The sequence below is a fragment of the Poeciliopsis prolifica genome, unplaced genomic scaffold, assembly GCF_027474105.1.
Source record: "Poeciliopsis prolifica strain line A6 unplaced genomic scaffold, Auburn_PproV2 SCAFFOLD047, whole genome shotgun sequence".
NCBI classification, from domain to species: Eukaryota; Metazoa; Chordata; class Actinopteri; order Cyprinodontiformes; family Poeciliidae; genus Poeciliopsis; species Poeciliopsis prolifica.
The window spans coordinates 429,885-450,314 of record NW_026562422.1 but is presented as its reverse complement, the minus strand read 5'-3'; the positions used below and the strand labels follow the sequence as shown (position 1 = coordinate 450,314).

The window sequence follows — 20,430 nt, the reverse complement described above, 5'->3', positions numbered from 1 at the left end:
AATAGGAGGGATCCCAGGATTGATCCTTGGGGGACCCCAAATATGACTTCTGTCCACTGCGTTGAGAAGATACTTACTGAAACAAAGAAATTCCTGTCATCTTCCATTCTCTTTTCTTTAGTCGTATTGATTTTCTTCTTTTTAATTCTGTAGAAAAACAGAGCAGATGGGTGCAGTCCTCTAAATGGTGTTTCATTTTGATGTCGGCTTGGTCAATTTTTTTTTCTTTTTATGACATATTTACTTGTGTTATTCAAAATGTCCAAAAGTATCATATTCAATACATTAGAAACTATTGAAAAGTTAATGTATTTCAGTAGTTCAGTTCACTAAGTGAACCATTATGTAGATTATTTCTACAGACTGTTTTTAATTTCTGTTTTTTGTTTCATATTTCAGACATATGCTGCATTAAAACTATATGCAAATAGCCAGATTTTCTGTGAATAATTTGTATTTAAGAAACGAACCGTAAATAATGGATCATGAATATGGGGGACTCCACTCTATTTTGAAAGGTAGATGTGATTTGTTTTATTTTTTCTCTTTCGTCAACACCAAAAGGCTGAGTTCATGTAATTTAACCTTGGCCTTGCTTCTCATATTTATTTGATTTCACAATGAATGTTGTGTGCATGATGTATGAACAGAAAGTTTCCAGCAGTAAGAAATAATTGTGTTTAAATATTAAATCTATTTTTTCAAAGGAAGTAGTTTCAGTACACCAGTGTGTGCTAATTTATTTAGTGTTTCTTCATTTGGTAAACCAGAGATAACCAGACAGCCAGTAAAACACACACTGCTTGTAAGTATGACTTCAGACAGAGCTCCTCTGTCACACTCGCTGTGATTGGTTTTGGAACCTAGTTAATGAGCAGGTGTGTGTGTATGAGTGGGGAACTGCGTGAGTGTGTGCATGTACCAGTGGTTCAGTGCTCCATCAGAGCACCATGGGCTATTTGAAATGAGAATTTAGCGGCAGGGATGCACACACACATTCACACATACACTCTCCTGATAGCCACTGTAATTAGTTGGACTCTACTGGAACTTGCCGCAGGGAGAGCGACAGAGAAAGAGCAAGAGAGGGAGGGAAGCAAGGAGTGGAGCTACATCCGTGATGACTTAATGCAAAGAAATAATGTCAAATTAAATCTTAAACAGAATTTTCTGATTTGTCCACAGGGAGCCATGTATTATCCCTACACTTTTTCACTTTTAAAGTTTTTTAACATGCAGTCGAACAAGTCTGACTGCATGACTGTCAGAGCTACAACCATTTACATCAACATACCATAGGTATTTTATTTTACATAAGGAGCATGCAAATTACAAATGAGGGTCAATCAAATTTGCTGAAAAACAAACTTTCCTGTTTACGCATTAGTCAGCTGATCAAGACTAAGTTTCAATGCACACACATACAAACACCACACACACACACACACTTGCAGTAGATGTCTGTTTACGTTTCTTCTTTTTTTTCTTCTTCTTCATAGATTCCTTTTCACATTATATAAAGTGTCTAAGAATGCATGGTAATATCCATGTATTGTTGTGGGGTAGATACTTTATTTGATTCTGTTTGTCCTAATATTCATTCCTTTATGCAATCTTCCCAGTTGAAGCAGAAAATGCCCAGGGTGAGAAATGTCTTTTAAAATACTTTGTGCTATTTACTCTGATTTTTTTTTTTTTTTGTTTCATACTGGTAAGAAGCCATTGTGCATACCTAAAAACTTATCTGTCCTTAAAAATCGTACAGAAAGAACTGCAAAGTCTTACAGAGGAATGTCTTTGTTTTTCTTTTGGAGCTTTTTCTGCTAAGACCAAATCTGGAATGAGTGCAAAACAACAGATGGATTTTTCTGCACTTACTTTTAGACTACTTGGTGCAGATAGAAGTTTTACACCCTTTTTATAACAAGAAAAACAACAACAAAGAAACATTTATTATTTTAATTTATATGGTCTAAAGGTATTACATTAGTGGTTGCATGCATCAATTGAAATCAAAGAACATACAAACACTCTTCAGCAGCTATTTTCCTTCCTATCCAAGGTTGATAAGTGAATCCATCTACAGCATCACAATAAACAGTAGAGTCTCAGCCTGCCAAGGCTGTTCGCACAACAACTGTCAGCCAAGCTTTCCCTTTCCGGAGGACAAAAACCCTCACACATACACACACAGTCACATATCTTACTCTTCCCCAGTTTCAATTCACACACATACAAACACCACATACACACACACACTTGCAGAAACATTTTGGGAAAAGAACAACTTTTGTTTGGCCCTGGCATTACTATGGTTACAAGGCTGAGTTCTGTGTTCAAGGGAATCACTGCAAGGTTCTTTAACAGTCACATGGAGTGAAAAAATAAAATGGAACTGAATGAAAACACTGGAAGGTTGGAGGGTTTTTTTTTCTTTTTTTTAAACATAGCACTCAAAACAGGCAAGGTGAAAATGTTTCCCTTCAACACATGCAATAGCGGGAGTTGTTAGTGATTTGTTGTGATTGGTTGATTTCTGTGTACTATGTGATTTGGAGTGATCAAACAACTGACGAGACATCAGATCTGCATTTGAAGGTGGTCTGCATTTATCCAACCTGACAACCAAGAAATATTAGCATTAGCATCACAATGCATGAAGATGCTCTCATGCCGCAAGGAATACCACTGTGTCATTGGCTGCTATGGGCATAAAAGAGGAGAAACTCATGGTGTGGTCACCATCCTCCTCTGACCTTAGCCCTATTGAGAACCTTTGGAGTTTCCTCAAGCAGAAGATCTGAGGGTGGAATGCAGTTCATATCAAAACAGCAGCTCTGGGAAGGTTTTCTGACATCCTGCAAAGAAATTCAAGCAGAAACTTTCCACAAACTCACAAGTTCAATGGATGCAAGAATTGTGCAGGTGATATCAAAGAAGGTCCTATGTTAACATGTAACTCGGTCAGTTAAGATGTTTTTGATTGAAATAGCTTTTAATTTTAGTACATGTGACCACTTAATGCTGCACATTCAAAGAATGACCATTTGCAGTTCTTTATAATTCATAAAATATATATAAAATCTGCAATGCATAATAATTTGGAACAGTGTATTTTGAGCTTTTTATTTTTGAAAAAAAAATACTCTTCTCTAGGGGAGCTTTGTTCAGTGAAATTTGATTCATAGTAATAGTTCATGACTTGAAAATTATACTAACCATCATTTGCAGTGACCATTTAAGAAAATATCACTTGCATAATAGTATGGAACACGATGTATAAAATGAAGCACCTAGGCATGCAGACTGTTTTTACAAACAGAATAGTTCACTCTCAGGAGCTCAGTCAATTCCAGTGTGGAACTGTGATAGAGTGACACCTGTGCAACAAATCCAGTGGTGAAATTTTTCTCACTCCTAAATATTCCCCATATTCCATTTTCTGAGCACCCTTCTCCCTAACGGGGTCGGGAGGTGCTGGTGCCTATCTCCAGCTGCGTTCCGGGCAAGAGACGGGGTCACCCTGGACAGGTCGCCAGTCTGTCACAGGGCAACACAGAGAGACAAACAGGACAAACAACCATCCACACACACACTCACACCTAGGGAGAATTTGGGAAGGCCAATTAACTTGACAGTCATGTTTTTGGACTGTGGGAGGAAACCGGAGAACCCGGAGAGAACCCACGCACACACAGGGAGAACATGCAAACTCCGTGCAGAAAGACCCCAGCTGGGAATCGAACCCAGGACCTTCTTGCTGCAAGGCAACAGCGCTACACACTGTGCCACTGTGCAGCCTCCACAGTAAACTGTCAACTCAATTATAAGAAAATGGAAGTCAGCCAAGTGGTAGGTCACATAAACTGACAGAGCGGGTCAGCGGATGCTGAAGCACATAGTGCAAAGAGGTCACCAACTTTCTGCAGAGTCAGTCACTACAAACCTCCAAACTTCATGTGGCCTTCAGATTAGCCCAAGGAGAGCTTCATAGAATGGGCCTTCATGGTAACCAGCTGCATCCAAGCCAAACATCAAACATGCGTAAAAAGCATCCGACACTTTACACAATGTAAAATGTCGGATGCAGTGGTGTAAAGCTGCCGCCACTGGACTCTAGAGCAGAGAAGGCGCTTTCTCTGAAGTGATAAATGGCACTTTTCTATTTGGTGATGTCATGGATAAGTTGAAGCTGTTCTTGCTGCAAAATGGACCAATGTAATGTTGAACCATATGGATTTCGAATGGGATGCCACTTAAGCTCATATGTGAGTCAAGGCAGGTAAGCAAATACTTCTGGTAAAATGATACATTTTCATTAATACAGAGATGAAAAATAAGCATTTGAATAAAATAAATAAGAGGACTGAAGTGAATCATAAAACTTGCCTTTTCCAAGTGGAGAAAATAATAAAAGGAAAGAAGAATTACTTCAGTTTTGTTTCTTGCTCAACCAAAGAAAGTTATGACGTATCCTCGTGTTGACTTGTTTTATGGATCTACTTAGCACTTGAAAGGGTTCATATCAACCTGTTGACATTATAATGTAGAGCTGAACTATCATTGTTTAATCTGAGCTAATGGGAATTACATAAGGGGCAATTTTACAATATGACAATATGAGATAGTTCCATCATTATAAGGGGATTGGTATAAAGATATTGCATATTACATTTTATGAAAATTAAATTAATTAAATTGTGTACGTATTGTATTTTATTCTTATGGTAGGGTTACCTACCATGATCAAGTTCCTGGCTTAACTTGATTATGCATTTTAATAAATTTACAGCCTCAGAGAGAAAATGTAGATTTAAATGTAACTCTAATGTGGCATAAGAGCGTACAGGTCTTGAAGCACACACAGTATTTTTTAATTTTTACTTAAATTTACACAGAATAACAGATTCAAGGCTTTAGGTTGGCCATTTAAGAAACTGTTCACCAATCTGGTGCGGAGAGAGAAAATATTAGAAAATAATACTACAAAGTAATGTTATATATTATTCTGGAAGACACGCAAAAATTTGCACCCTTTAAAATTTTGAAAAGACAAGAGTTCAGAAGACAATTGAATATCCAAGACTAAGACACTGTGGTGAGTTCCACTAAATGTATTTACCTTGTTAGATTCTTATGAACAGAGATGTGCTGTATACAGGTGCACAATGCACTGGCAGACGAATTCAGATAAAGTGTGGGAAACAAAAACATGACGTCTCTGTCCACAGGCTTTTTCCAACATGAAGGTATAAAAAAATCCATATGTGAGCAGCATGCAGCGTAGACCTGTCTGCAGACCTGTCTCTGCAAGTCGCAGTGGTGAAGAGGGCAAGAAAGAGTATACCGAAGCGACCTTGGACTAGGCGAAGAAATACTGTTGAGATCAACATCAATAATTCAGCAGAAGAGTTGACACATCAAAAAAATGAGAGAGAGAAAGTGAAAAAGGAGAAGACAATGCCCACTGATTCTGGAGTCATCTAAAATTCATGCATGCATCATCGCTGCCATGAATATTCATTAGGAGATGAATATTTAAGTGTGACTCCTATGGAGAAATTAAGTTCATCTTTACACTTATCAATAATTCGCAGGCCAGGTGACTCTCATCAAGCAAATAAATAAATTATGCCGTTGTGTGCACACACACAGGCGAGCATGCGCATGAACAAACACACACATATACACGCGCACACACACCCACACACACAGAGAGAAGCACACAAAGTAAGGCAGAAAAAAAAAAGAAATTTTTGAAAACAAAACAAAGTTATGATTCTTCATAGCTACATTCTGGTTCAAATGGAAGTCTTCGTTCCCCAGTGCATATGGAAGCCCCCTGTTATTTCATGTATCATGGTACCGCAAGTATTTGCATCATTGACTTGTTCTGTTATGGCCTTCACTGACATATGACTGCAAACATCTCATTCAAGGGGTTGTCAGATTGGGCTTGTAGTCATAGTAACTCCTATGACAACAAGTCAGAAAGAGGAGTGTGGTATATCTAGAGTAGTTGATGGTTTGTGAATATTTTAGTGTTCACTCACATCACTCACATATTGTCTGATCTGGGCTCTCTGGTTCAGTTTGTATTTTCCATCATTAGGTAAAATAATTTGCTTTTTGTTATATGTTCACTTGATCCTTTCTGATCAGTAATTAGATTATCTTTGCTTTTTGTTTTAGAAATAAATTGCTTTTAATCACTCATGCCAATAGAAGATTTACAGGAACGCAGACATAAAGGTTGCAGTTTTTAAAGGTCAGAGTTTTCCAATTACAATATTATTTGTCAGTCAGCTGTAATTTAAATCCAGAGCAGAGATTTTGTTACCTGAAGGTTCCCAGGAAAAATCATCCACTGAAAATCAAGCTCTTAGCCTTCTTCCAATGCTCCGTCCAGAACATGTGTGTGTGGGTTCTGCAGCGGCACAGCCTCAGAGAGGAAAGCTCTAACCCTAACCCGGTCCCAGAGGAACCCCAGTATCACAAAAGCCAGGAACGTGAAAAAAATGCAGCTCTCTCAAGTCACTGACAGTCCAAATCTGCACACACTGTTCAAAAACACTTTCTATGCAAAATAGTAAACAAATCAATATCTTTGAACAATGTTAGTTGGCAATATTGAGATCGCCATCTAAATATCGGCATATGTGCACTAATACTAATCATGTGCAATATTTGTTAAAATGTGTAAATTGTTTTGTTTTTTGTATTTTGTCCTATTTTTTCCTTCCATTTCATTTCATTTTTGACTAATTTGTTGTGCAGGTAAATGATGCTTAACTGATGCACCTTAATGAAATGAAATGGCAATGAAATATTGATACTACATTCCTTCCAGAGACTGTCAAGATATTATCAATTTACAATTTTTTTATGATTACCTGAAATAAGAAGTGAAAAGACAAGGCCAAATCTTTTTGGCAGAGCAGGAGGAACCTAAACATGTGCCTATAATAATTTGTCCAGTCAATTCTGACTGACTGTTACAAACCAGCAGCATTTGGTCAACAACTGTCACTTATCTGAGCAGGCCAATGATCCCTCTCAATAGCTGAAAGACAAATTTAAATTATTTTGTTTTTTTTCCAATGCACTTTAACCTGAAGCCTTCAGGTTTTCAACTTGCTTATATAATATAAATGATGAGTGACAGCCACCATCAACTGGTGGCTGTCGGTCACCATAGCATCCATGTCCATAACAGCAATTAAATATTTCGAATGGCTGGTTGGGAAAGGAAGATTCACTCTTGCTCACTTATAATATTTGTCACTGTAATTAATACCCCTCTGGTGACTTTTGATTAAAAAAAAACAGCAAGTGACAAATCTAATGTTCAGTCATGTCTATCTGGTGCACATTGTCTGATCTGGGCTCTGTGTTGTTAGAGCCTTGTATACATCTCAGCTGACGCCCCGCTCTGTCCTGAGTAAGCAGCAGGAGCTGCTGTGAGCCCTTCCTGTCACTCATCAAGCACTGCAGTCATCTGTCCTACAATGTTGCCAATGGTCAGAGCAGAGGAGACCAATTCCACTTCGTGTTTACACTGCAAATAAATCACACATTTACAAGGCTGAGTAACCAGTTTGGACAGTTCCCAATGATATGCAATCATTAGAATCCCTAGGACATGAAGAAGCTTTTGTCCCATAACAGACCCAGCGTTACAGTTTCTTGTGCGTCATTATCATGTTAAGAGCTCAGTGGTAAAAGTAGTTGTTTTGGAAACAGAAAGTTTTGGGTTTGGGTTTAGTTTTAGCAATAAGTTGACTAACAATCTGTATACTGATATCTAAATGTGTTTTTAATGTAGAAGTACGTGGAGTGATTGATATGACTAGAAATGTGCTACATAGATACAGTTCATTGACTCTTATTGTCACTGGTAGCCAGTGACAGAAACAGTAACTGTCACTGGCAGTTACTGTAAAGAACTTGACTTCACAAGTTCTTTACTTGTGAAGTCAAAGAACTTGTGCTGGAAAATAACATTTTCCATCTAAGAGACTCACAAAGCAGCCTATCTTACTTTGAAGAGGTGATGTCTCTGCTCTTCTGACATCATCAACTGGTGGCTGTCGGTCACCATAGCATCCATGTCCATAAGCCACTCCCACAGTTCCTGGTACTCTGCTTCAAACTCCTGCAAACTAATAATAGAAAGAAACAGGTTCATGAGTTTGTTTGCAGTGATTAAAACTTTTGAAATTATTATTTGACTTTTATTTGCTTGACTAAATGGGTTCATCCAAACAGCAGGTAGGATGTTATGCAGGATGACTCTTGACCAATGCTATTCTGGGGCCAAACCTTTAAAGTATGGCGTCCCCCAAGGCTCAATTTTAGGTCCCATTTTGTTCATTTTATATTTATTACCTCTAGGTCAGATTTTTCATAAATTTAACGTTTCCTTTCATTGCTTTGCAGATGACGTCCAGATTTATATGCCCCTTAAACTAAAAAATGGAAATAATGAATCTCTTCAGTTATTGACAGATTGTTTGGCTGAAGTTAAATCTTGGATGGGACAAAACTTTCTTCACCTAAACCAAAGAAAAACTCAAGTTATATTATTTGGCCAAAGTCTTTACACTACAAAACCAGATCAGATTCTGGGTTCTTTGGCTCAATTTTGTGAGACCTCAGTTAGGAATCTTGGCTTTACTTGTGATAGCTGTTTAAAGCTTGATAAACAAGTTAGTTCTGTCGTTAAATCGAGTTTTTATCACCTACGGATTTTAGCAAAAATCAAATCTTATTTTTGTTTTAAGGACTTTGAAGGACTGATCCATGCCTTCATTACCATTCGTCTGGATTATTGTAATTCTTTATATAGTGCCATGGTTAAATCACAGATTCATTGACTTCAAATGATCCAGAATGCAGCGGCACGGCTTCTTACAGGAACCAGGAAGCATGACATTCTATACATAACATGCCTGTTATGTATAGAATAGATTTTAAGATTCTTTTAACTTAAAAAGTTTTAAATGGGTTAGCTCCCCCTTATCTTCAGGATCTTTTAAAACTTCAGTCTGTGTCCAGAACCCTCAGATCAAACAATCAGCTTTTACTTACAGTCCCTCGGACCCGACTAAGGAAAGGAGATCGGGCTTTTTCTGTTGTTGCTCCTAATTTATGGAACAATTTGCCTTTTCAGATTAGATCTGCTAGCAGCCTGGATCATTTTAAATCGCTTCTCAAAACTCATTTTTATTCGTTGGCTTTTAACTGAAGCAATTTTTTGATATTCTGTTTTATCTACTTGTGTTACTGTTGTTCCTGTGCAGCACTTTGGTGCAGTTTTATACCTGTTTTAAAGTGCTATATAAATAAATTTGACATTGACATTGACATTGACTCTGTACCGGGATGTTAAGGCATTGACTCTAACCTTTCTACGTCCAGACACAATCACAAAACTTTGACCGATTCTCATTGCAAATCACGACAAAAGGCTGATGATGGAAAAAGTGATAAATGTAAATAAAGAGCACCTAAATTGTCTTTCTTAAACTCATAAAAGTTTATTTAAAAAAGATAATTAAGAAATCAGATATATGTTTTGATTAGGGCTGTCAAAGTTAATGCCTTACTCGCATGTGTGATTTTTAAAGTTATTTTTCAGCAGTGTGACAGTGAAAGAAGCGGTTTGATTTAAATTCCGTCTTCTTTGCATTCACAACTAATTTGGTGATAGTTGTTTAAATTGTAATTAGTGTGTTATATAACATTGTCCTTTGAGAAAACTCTTTGTTGACATCAGCTTTGTTGCCTTAAAATGTTTATATATAAAAAAAAATTCCCTTCTCACCCACCGCGGGTGGTTCTTATCCTCTGAACTCGGGTCCTCTACCAGAGGCCTGGGAGCTTGAGGGTCCTGCAGTATCTTGGCTGTGCCAAGGACTGCACATTTCTGGACTGAGATGTCTGATGTTGTTCCTGGGATCTGTTGTAGCCACTGCTCCAGTTTGGGGGTTACTGCCCCGAGGGCCCCGATGACCACAGGCACCACTGTGGTCTTCACCTTCCAGGCCCTCTCCAGTTCTTCCCTGAGGCCCTGGTATTTCTCCAGTTTCTCGTGCTCCTTTTTCCTGATGTTGCAATCACTTGGTATTGCTACATCAACCACAACGGCTTTCCTCTGTTGTTTATCCACTACGACAATGTCTGGTTGGTTCGCCATTACCATTTTGTCTGTCTGGATCTGGAAGTCCCACAGGATCTTAGCTCTGGTGTTCTCCACCACCTTTGGGGGTGTTTCCCACTTTGATCTCGGGGTTTCCAGTCCATATTCTGCACAGATGTTTCTGTACACTATGCCTGCCACTTGGTTATGTCGCTCCATGTACGCTTTCCCTGCCAGTATCTTCCCTGCTGCTATGATGTGCGGACTCGGCCTCCTTGCACAACCTACACCTTGGGTCTTGTCTGGTGTGGTAGATCTGGGCCTCTATTGCTCTGGTGTTTAGGGCCTGTTCCTGGGCGGCCAGGATGAGGGCCTCTGTGCTGTCCTTGAGTCCAGCTTTTTCCAGCCATTGGTAGGATTTACTGATATCAGCCACTTGGGTTATTTGCTGGTGGTACATCCCATGTAGGGGCTTGTCCTCCCATGATGGTATCTCTGGCACCTCAACCTCCGTTCCCTGTTGTCTGAGACATTCACTGAGCACATTGTCTGTTGAGGCTTTGTCCCTGATGTATTTATGGATCTTAGTTGTTTCGTCCTGGACAGTGGTTCTCACACTCACTAGTCCTCTGCCTCCTTCCTTGCGGCTCGTGTACAGTCTCAGGGTGCTGGATTTGGGATGGAACCCTCCATGCATGGTTAGTAGCTTTCTAGTCTTAATATCTGTGGCTTTTATCTCCTCCTTTGGCCAGCTAATTATTCCAGCAGGGTATCTGATTACTGGCAGGGCATAGCTGTTTATCGCACGGATTTTGTTCTTGCCATTGAGCTGGCTTCTCAGGACTTGCCTTATTCGTTGGAGGTATTTAGCTGTGGCTCCTTTCCTTGTGGCCTCATCGAGGTTGCCATTGGCTTGTGGTATACCTAGGTACTTGTAACTGTCCTCTATGTCTGCTATTGTTCCTTGTGGGAGTGAGACTCCTTCTGTGTGGATCACCTTCCCCCTCTTTGTGATCAGCCGACCACACTTCTCTAGTCCGAATGACATCCCAATGTCAGTGCTGTAGATCCTTGTGGTGTGGATCAGTGAGTCGATGTCTCGCTCACTCTTGGCGTACAGCTTGATGTCATCCATGTAGAGGAGGTGACTGATGTTGGCCCCATTTTTGAGTCGGTATCCGTAGCCAGTCTTGTTGATAATTTGGCTGAGGGGGTTCAGGCCTATGCAGAACAGTAGCGGGGACAGAGCATCTCCTTGGTATATGCCACATTTGATGGACACTTGTGCAAGTGGTTTGCAGTTGGCTTCAAGGGTGGTTTTCCACAGCTTCATCGAGTTTGCAATGAAGGCTCTCAGAATCCTGTTGATGTTATACATCTCTAGGCATTCAATGATCCAAGTATGCGGCATTGAGTCATAGGCTTTCTTGTAATCGATCCAAGCCATGCACAGGTTGGTGTGTCGGGTTTTGCAGTCTCGGGCAACTGTGCGGTCTACGAGGAGTTGGTGTTTGGCTCCTCTGCTATTTACACCGATGCCCTTCTGTGCCATGCTCATGTGTTTATCCATGTGTTTGCTTATCTTGGCCGCTATGATGCCTGACATGAGCTTCCAGGTTGTGGAGAGGCAGGTTATTGGTCGGTAGTTGGGTGGGACTGGACCCTTTGATGGATCCTTCTGGATTAGGATTGTCCGCCCTTCAGTTAACCATTCAGGGTGAGTCCCACTTTGTAGCAGCTGGTTCATTTGGGCTGCCAGTCGCTCATGGAGAGCAGTGAGTTTCTTTAGCCAGTAGGCATGGATCATGTCAGGCCCTGGTGCTGTCCAGTTTTTCATACCTGAGACTCTTTCTTGAACATCTGTCACAGTGATGGTTACCGGGGCTTGCTCAGGGAGGTTGCTGTGGTCCTCTCGTAGAGAGATCAGCCACTGTGCATTGCTGTTGTGGGACGCCTCCCTTTCCCATATGCCTTTCCAGTATTGTTCAGTCTCCAGCCTTGGTGGGTCTGCTCTGTTGTTATTACCCTGCCATTGAGAGTACACCTTAGCTGGTTGAGTGGAGAAGAGCCAGTTAATCCTTCTGGATTCATTCTCCCTTGTGTATCTCTTTAGGCGGCTGGACAAGGCTTGGAGCCTCTGTTTGGCAGTTTCAAGTGCTTCAGGTATGGGCATCTGACTGTACTTTCTGGGTACTGGTCTTTTCATTGTACCCTTGTGGAGCTCTGACAGTTGGCTCACTTCCCTCCTTGTTACCTTGATTTTAGCCTCTAACCGTCTTTTCCATGGTGGGTATTGGGTCTCATATATATATATATATATATATATATATATATATATATATATATATATATATACGGATCATGATTTCTTGGTTTATGTCAAGTTGTCATAAAGACATTTTTGTCTAGGTTAAAATTTTAGTCTTCTACTGTTGTTTTTATATTTATGATGTAAAGCACTTTGAAATACCCTGCTGCTGAATTGTGCTATACAAATAAAATTTGATTGATTGATTGATTGATTGATTGATTGATTGATTGTGTTCTCTTACATTGTATTTTTTCCTCTGATGTTTGAACTTCAACCTAAGCAAAGTCAGTTTATCCAGGTGAACAGAGTCATAATCACTAAATCATTAAATTAACTTGTTCTCAAAAGCAATTTTACATTTCCATATATTTGAATCTCAATTTGTTGTAAGTGAATTTTGTGAAAGCCAGTCTGTGCTGTTGTGGTTGGTTGACATGAAGACATTTTTTGGCTTTCAGGAATATGTTTTTTTTAATGGATCAATTTTCTCAAAGGTTTGAAAATATCTGCCACTATGTAATCAATCTATATAATGTGTTTCACACAGTTTTTTGACCAAATTAAATAAATAAACTTTTTAATAATAGTCTTGTGCGTGTGTGTGTGTGAGTGTGTTTGAGTGTAAACTAACATAAGATTTAAGCAAATGACTTGCTTCTGACATGGGATTCAAATTAATTACCACTGACAAATGTTCATTTTGTCATAAAGTAACCTCAATCTGTTTTCTGTCTGCCATATTGAAAGTCTGATTATATTGTCATGGAAACTGATCAAAAAATAAGTTTAAGTGTTGCAGTTTATTTTCTTTTTGTCCCCATTGTTTACTTTATACTTCATTTATTTTACCTCTTCTATTTTTTTTTTTACTGGTTTCAGAAACCAGTAAATCATAATTCAGTATTTTCCGTCTCTTATTCTCTCTTGGCTTTCATTTTGAAAGAGCAGCTCTGTTGTTTTTCTCTTCAAGTTCATCCTTGTTTCATCTCCTACATCCTTCTCCCTATGTATCATGCCCATATTTTCTTTCACAAGTCCATCTCATGTTTCCTCTTCTGCTTTTCTCTCCACTATTTTACCTCTGTAATCTTCTTCCCAACCTTTTCCTCCTCCCTGCACACATCTGCTTCTGTTTCCATTTCCTCCTCCATCATCTTCACTATCCTCCTCGACGCAGGATCACATCTAATATTTATGCTCCTGGAACAGGGGCCGATTGCTCAAACACACAGATTACTGTCAGCCATTTTGTTAAGGTGTGTGTTTATTATTTATATATTCTCTGTTTTTCAGTCTCAGCAGGGATCATCAACGCGTTTCTCGACATTAGCAGCAAAATTGTTTGGAGTTCTCTTGTCACCACAACTGACACTTTGACAATCACTCGAGCCTAAAGCATTTTCATGACGACATGCACACTCACACACATAGAAGCATGCACACAATTTAAGACAATTACACACTAAGGGGCACTTTATTCAGCAATCACGTCACAAACAGCCTCATCACAACGGATGTACACATATACACACATAGAAATACACACACTCTAAGGCAACAAAAATGATGTCAACTGAGAATTAAAAAACTAAATCCACTGATCTCTGAAAACAAATCAAGATTTTTAGAGTTCTTTTAAAGGATGATGTTATATAACACACCAATTGCAGTTAAAACTAGTTGTGATTGCAGAGAAGAGAAAACTAATAATAATAATAATAATAATAAAATATATACCTTTATTTTGCTCCACTCTTAGCAATACTAAAGTTTCTATGTGATTTATCATTTCCAACTTTTAAAAACACAATCAACTGTGACTTGACAGCATGGCAGTTTTTTAAATGATCATGTACAATTAGTAGGTATGGTAATGGAAATTTTAGGAAGGGGTTTTCAACAATTTTAGACTGTTTTATCAGATGGAAAAAGTCAAAGTTCCTTCCTGGAATATTTTTTGTTCACATTATACAATTTATTTATCCTATTAGACAATTAGAACATTAGATACATTGACATAAACATTTCTAACAGGCTGAACAAGATGATATATTTATAGCATCATATTTAAAGAAACAGTAGCTCTGAGACAGAGCTTTGTTGAAATAGGCAGCGCCTGATGAGAGTTCCTGTACCCAGAATGTTTGCCATGGGAGACTAAAGTATTCCTCAAACATGCATAAAAAATTTAAAGCAACATTCCAAGGTAGGATTTTGATATGATTTTGATGAGAGAACAACATCAGAATTACATTTTACATAACACTGCTCTTTTAAGAAACAATTCCACAACAAACAGTTTCAGCAACAGATTGAAAGCTTTGGAAGTTTGCATATTTAAGCTGATCTTGTCAGTAATCCGCATGTGTCTATGTTGTAACGAGATATTTACACAAAAAGGTTTCTTTAACTTTCAATATAATATATTTTGGTAACACAAATACGTATGTTTTTTTTTTTCGAACAATGCCTACAACACGGCTATTGTAAGAAAAGAAACAGTAGACTACTAGAAAAAAGTACTTGTTGGCATCTTCCACCTCTCCACTATCACCGCCAAAGGCCTTCAACCTCACACACTGCTGTTGTCACTCTCAATGTCAGTTTTATTTTGCTCCAGAGCTCGTGCGCTCCTGTTCATCACACAGCAGGCCAGCCTTTTGAAGCCTACTGGTAAAAAGCTGTATATTAGCTGCATCACAGTGTTCAAAGAGTGTGGAAAAAGTAGCAGCATATAAGTCTGACCTTGGCAATTTTGGTCATGGCAGTTAACCATGTTCATTTACATTATACACAAAGGTAGACACCATAACAAAGGACATATGTGCATATTTTGTGTTTTTTTTTTTTGTTTGTTTGTTTTGTTTTTCAAATAAAGCACAGAGCCTACACTGAAGAGAGTAACCATGTTAAAAAAAACAATTCACTCTTTCACTCTTTGAAATTTTAATCTTGGGAGAAATGGAGATATCAAAATCAAAAGCAACGTCTCACTAATATTACATAAACACTGGATGCTGTGGAACTTTATAGCAAGCTATCCCCAAAGGTTCTTAAAAAGTTATTTTTTTCTAAAATATTAATCGTTCTTTGATCAAAAGAAAACAAAATATTCTCCAGATTTTTCTTAAAACATATACATTTTTTTTTTAGAATACATAGAGAAATCTTGCTTGCTTAAGTTAACTGTAAAACTGACATTTTGAGGAGAGGCTCTATGAAAGTTTGAACTTCCTCTTCCATTCCATTGTCTCCAAACTATCTTTTTCCTTTCCTCTCAGGTACAGTGAACTGCATTCCCTCCCCCTCCTCCAACTTCTGCTCCTCCCACGTCCTCCCTGCCTGCTTCTCCAACACCTACGTGCAGCTTTACACATTTCATGTTCTCTACATCCTAATAAAATAAGAGCTACACAGAAAAGATGAAGCACAGCAAGCAAGCACTGCTTCCTTCCCTTGAGGCGGCGTTCCTCATTATGCAGCGAGTAGAGCGGCCCTTTACTGACTCAGGAAGATAAAGCAGATACAACACTTGCACAGATTGTTTTCTCTTGTCATTTGTCAGTTTTCCACTCCCCCTCCTTTCCTCTCCATCGTTTTTGTCTTGTTCACACACTAATGTTAACTAAATGCTTTGTAAAACAGGATATCTCATGGGGTTGAAGACGAAAAAACAGACAAATCTGAGAGGAAGGAGCGACGTGGTGCCACTGTGGCACAGCGTTCGGTGCTGGGATGGTTACAAAGTGTTTGAAGTGTCAGCTTCTTTTTCTGTCATACCGTGCTGGTGGAGTGTGTAGGAGTGCTATGGAGAGCTATTCTGACACTCAGTCACCTGAGGAAATTTGAATTCTAGGAATCTATTATTCATGTCTGCCATGACAATCTCAATCAGCCCTAGTTACAAAAAAAATCTACTATATGGCTTGGAGATGAATAAATATCTTAAGATTTCTGTACAACAGAGAGTTTTTTTTAAAATGTTGAAAATGCATTTTAAGTAATTTTCTATTTTCCAAAATGTTGTGCTTTAAAGAGTGTCTCTTATAGACAGCAGAGTTACACAATAAAGAAAAATATTTTTTTTAAAAACAAAATTGCAACTTAAGATAATCAGAAAATGTAGAGGGAAGCCTGGAAGGTGAAACATTTCTTTAGGAAATGTATCCCATTCATCCAAATACTGGATATCCTCCTGTTTGCACTTGTGTTTTCGCAGATCCACTTGTAAATTGGTGGAGGAGGATGCCGGTCAGACCTGGCGGGCTCAGAGGTGTTGTGAGGGTCTGCTGGGAACGTCTGGCAGAGTCCCCTGTGAGACGGAGCTTTAACTCCCTTCTCCGGCAGAACTTTGAACACGATCCGGAAGAGGTGGGGGACATTCAGTCTGAGTGGATCATGTTTCATGTCTCCATTGTTGAGGCGGCTTATCAGAGCTGTGGCCGCAAGGTTGTCTGCGCCTGTTGTGGCAGCAACCCTGTTCAAAAAGTCCTGGGTCTTCCCCGGAGCCTGGATTGGATGGTGTGTAACCCTCTCAGGCAAGGTCTATTCAAGGGTCCTGGAAAGGAGGGTCCGTCGGACAGTCAAACCTCAGATTCAGGAAGAGTAGTGTGGTTTTCATCCTGGTCATGGATCACTGGATCCTGGAGGGTGCGTGGGTGTTCGCCCAACCGGTCTGCATGTGTTCTGTGGACTTGGAGAAGGTGTTCGACTGTGTCCCTTGGGGAGCCCTTGGGGAGCCCTTGGGGAGCCCTGCGGTGCCCCATACTCAAAGGCGTTCCCTTTGAGTATGGGGCACCGGGCCCTTTGATTTTGGGCTGTCAGGTCCTCGTATGACCGGTGTCAGAGTCTGGTCCACACTGCCAGCAGTAAGTCGGTCTCGTTTCCAGTGAGAATTGGACTCTGTCAGGCCTGTCCTTTGTCCCTGATTCTGTTCATTACTTTCATGGAAAGAATTTCTTGGTGCAGCCATGGTGTTGAAGGGATCCGCTGCTTTTTGCGGACGATGTGGATTGGCTTAATCAAGTAGTGATCTGCAGCTCTCGCTGGAGCGGTTCGTAGCCGACTGTGAAGTGGCCGGGAAGAGGATCAGTGCCTCCAATCCGAGGCCAGAGTCTTGAGTGTGTATGTTTCGGAAAAGGGTAGAGTGCCTTCTCTGGGTCGGTGGGGATGTCCTGTCCCAAGTGGAGGAGTTTAAATATCTTGGGATCTTGTTCACAAATGAGAGAAGAAGGGAGCAGGAAGTCGACAGGCAAATTGGCCCAGCATCTGCAGTGAAGCAGGCACTGTACCTGTCTGTTGTGGTGAAGAGAGAGCTCAGTCAAAAAGCAAAGCTCTTGATTTGCCGCTCGATCTGCGTTCCTACCCTCAACTATGTTCATGACCGAAAGAATGAGATCACGGATAAAAGCGGCCAAAATCGGTTTTCACCATTGGGTGGCTGGGCTCTCCCTTAGAGATAGGATGAGAAGCTCGGTCATCTGGGAGGGACTCAGAGTAGAGCTGCTGCTTTTTCACATCAAGAAGAGCCAGTTGAGGTGGGTCAGGTATCTGGTCAGAATGCCTCCTGGACGCTTCCCTGGTGAGGTGTTCAGGGCATGTCCCACCGAGAGGAGGCCCCGGGAAAGACCCAGGACATGCTGGAGGGGCTATGTTTCTCAGCTGGCCTAGGAACACCTTAGGATTCCCCGGGAAGAGCTGAAACAAGTGGCTGGGGAGAGGGAAGTCTGGGCCTCCCTTCGTAAACTGCTATCCCTGCGACCCAACCCCGGATAAGCGGAAGAAAATAAATGGATGGATGGATGGACATTTTTCTGTGGAACATAAAATAAAAAATATTTGCAAAAAGTTGCCTGCTTGTGGATTCTGTTGTAGAAAACATTTTTAAGAAAATGCAACATCAGTTCAAATACAACTAGACACACTATAGGCTGGTGTTTGTAAAGCAGCAAGACCAGGCACACCACTCATTTTATTTGGTGCTAATTGGCTGAAAGACCATAGATGTTAGCTTATGCATAGCGTTCCCAGGCCATGCATGATTTCAGCGTTTCCAGCTCATATTATGAAACCAAAGGGTGTGACTTACTGGTAAGTAAAATGCAGAAAACGTGTGTGGGATTTTTCGCTGTATATGAAGTGAATTACCAGAGTGTGCTTTACTCTCAGTCACAAACCTCATACAGGGTGTTTCAATGTAGTCAGTGTTTTAAATAAAAACAATGAGGCTGCTCATCATTCTCAACATATAATCATCATATAACAAACTGCAATATACACCAAATGGCTTTGCTGCTGGCTTTTCAAACAAAAAGACCTATGTTTTATAGAGGACGTAACTCATCATGTCTTCCGTTAAAGAGTGTCACACATTGCAAATCATTGCATGCAAACATGAAACCCTGACGCTGCCCTTTCCTACATTGAATTTTGCTAAAACTAATGGAATAGAATCATTCCAACAGATAGTGTTCCACATCCAGGTGTTTAACACTTATACTATACAAATGACCTCTGTTTAAAAGACCTGTATTTATCACACAGAATGTTTTAGTCATAATAACATCATTCTGTGTGTACTCCCAGTGATCTCAAAGATGCTCCTAAGCCCCATTTACAAGCTCAGATGAAGCAAAGGCAAGGGCAGCTGACCTAAAAGATAACACCCTAAAGACAAAGGTGCAAAATCAATGGTTCACACCTTTTGTCAAGAACAGTTGTTCCTGACTTCATTCTGCAAGTCAGCCTATAAAGCGTAAAAAAGCTGCAATGCTTTTTTTGATTAACTCCGACATGCATTTACTAGCAGCTAGCATACTACCAAAAGAATAATTTGGTGAAACACCAAAACCCTGATGATGAATGTTAATAAAGACTCAAGCAACCCAATGCCATTTGGCTACAACAAAGCCTTAATGCAGTCAGACATTACAGAGTCTTTATGTACAGTACAGACCAAAAGTTTGGACACACCCTTTCATTCAATGAGTTTCCTTTATTTTCATGACTATTGATATTGTAGATTCACACTGAAGGCATCAAACTATGAATTAACACATGTGGAAATATGTATGAAACAACTGAAAATATGCCTTATATTGTAGTTTCTTCAAAGTAACAATCTTTTGCTGTGATCACTGCTTTGCACACACTCTGCATTCTCTTGATGAGCTACAAGAGGTCATCACCTGAAATGGTTTTCACTTCACTGGTGTGCCCTGTCAGATTAATAAATGGGCTTTCTTGCCTTACAAATAGTCATAAAAATAAAGGAAACCCATTGATATAAAGTATATGTGTAAATATACTTTTTCTTTATAGAACAGAAAATGAACAAGTAGAACATGAGAACTTTGAGCAAAAGAATATACAGGACAGAAGCAACAATCGAGAAGAAATTGGAGAGAAGAAAGAAAAGAGGAAAGAGTTTGAATATAGAAATTTAAAGAGGGAAAAGTAATGAAAATCTAGAGAATAAATAAAAGCAAAGAATGGATACAGAAATAAGGAAATGTAAAAGGGAAAAAGGGACACAGGAAGAGGACAAAAGAAAAAATAGAAATACATAAAGACAGAAAGGAAATGGGCAGAATGATGTGAATAAGAAAGTGATGTAACATGTTCTGAAAGGGAAAGTCCAGGAGGTCCATAAAGTCATAGATAGAAAGGTTGAATGAGTCATATTGGCAGCTATGGCTCTTCACTGAATGATTGTCAGATTTATGAGGGTTTGTAGGATACTCTTCATGGGTATTACAAAGATATTCATAAAAGTTTGGTGAACATCATTCATTCATTATTTATTGATTCATTCTGTCATGCTAATAAATTCATTTCTCACAAATTGTGCACAAATCTCTTCATCAAAAACACACTTAATGCTGAAAGGTGAATTTTTCATTTCTATAAAACAAGAATTCTGAACTGAAAAAGGAACTTCATATTTGTAGTTTGTTTTTTCTGCGTTAGCTTTTAATGT

At 39.5% G+C, this 20,430-nt stretch overlaps 1 protein-coding gene across 1 annotated transcript in view; it reads right to left on the bottom strand.

The window, feature by feature from the left end:
- Window positions 1-20,430, bottom strand: part of akap6 (A kinase (PRKA) anchor protein 6) — a 165,507-nt gene that overhangs the window by 51,088 nt on the left and 93,989 nt on the right. Inside the window, exon 15 of the mRNA XM_055057090.1 lies at window positions 8,042-8,162. Coding sequence (XP_054913065.1) covers window positions 8,042-8,162 — 121 coding nt within the window. The remainder of the gene's footprint in view (window positions 1-8,041; window positions 8,163-20,430) is intronic.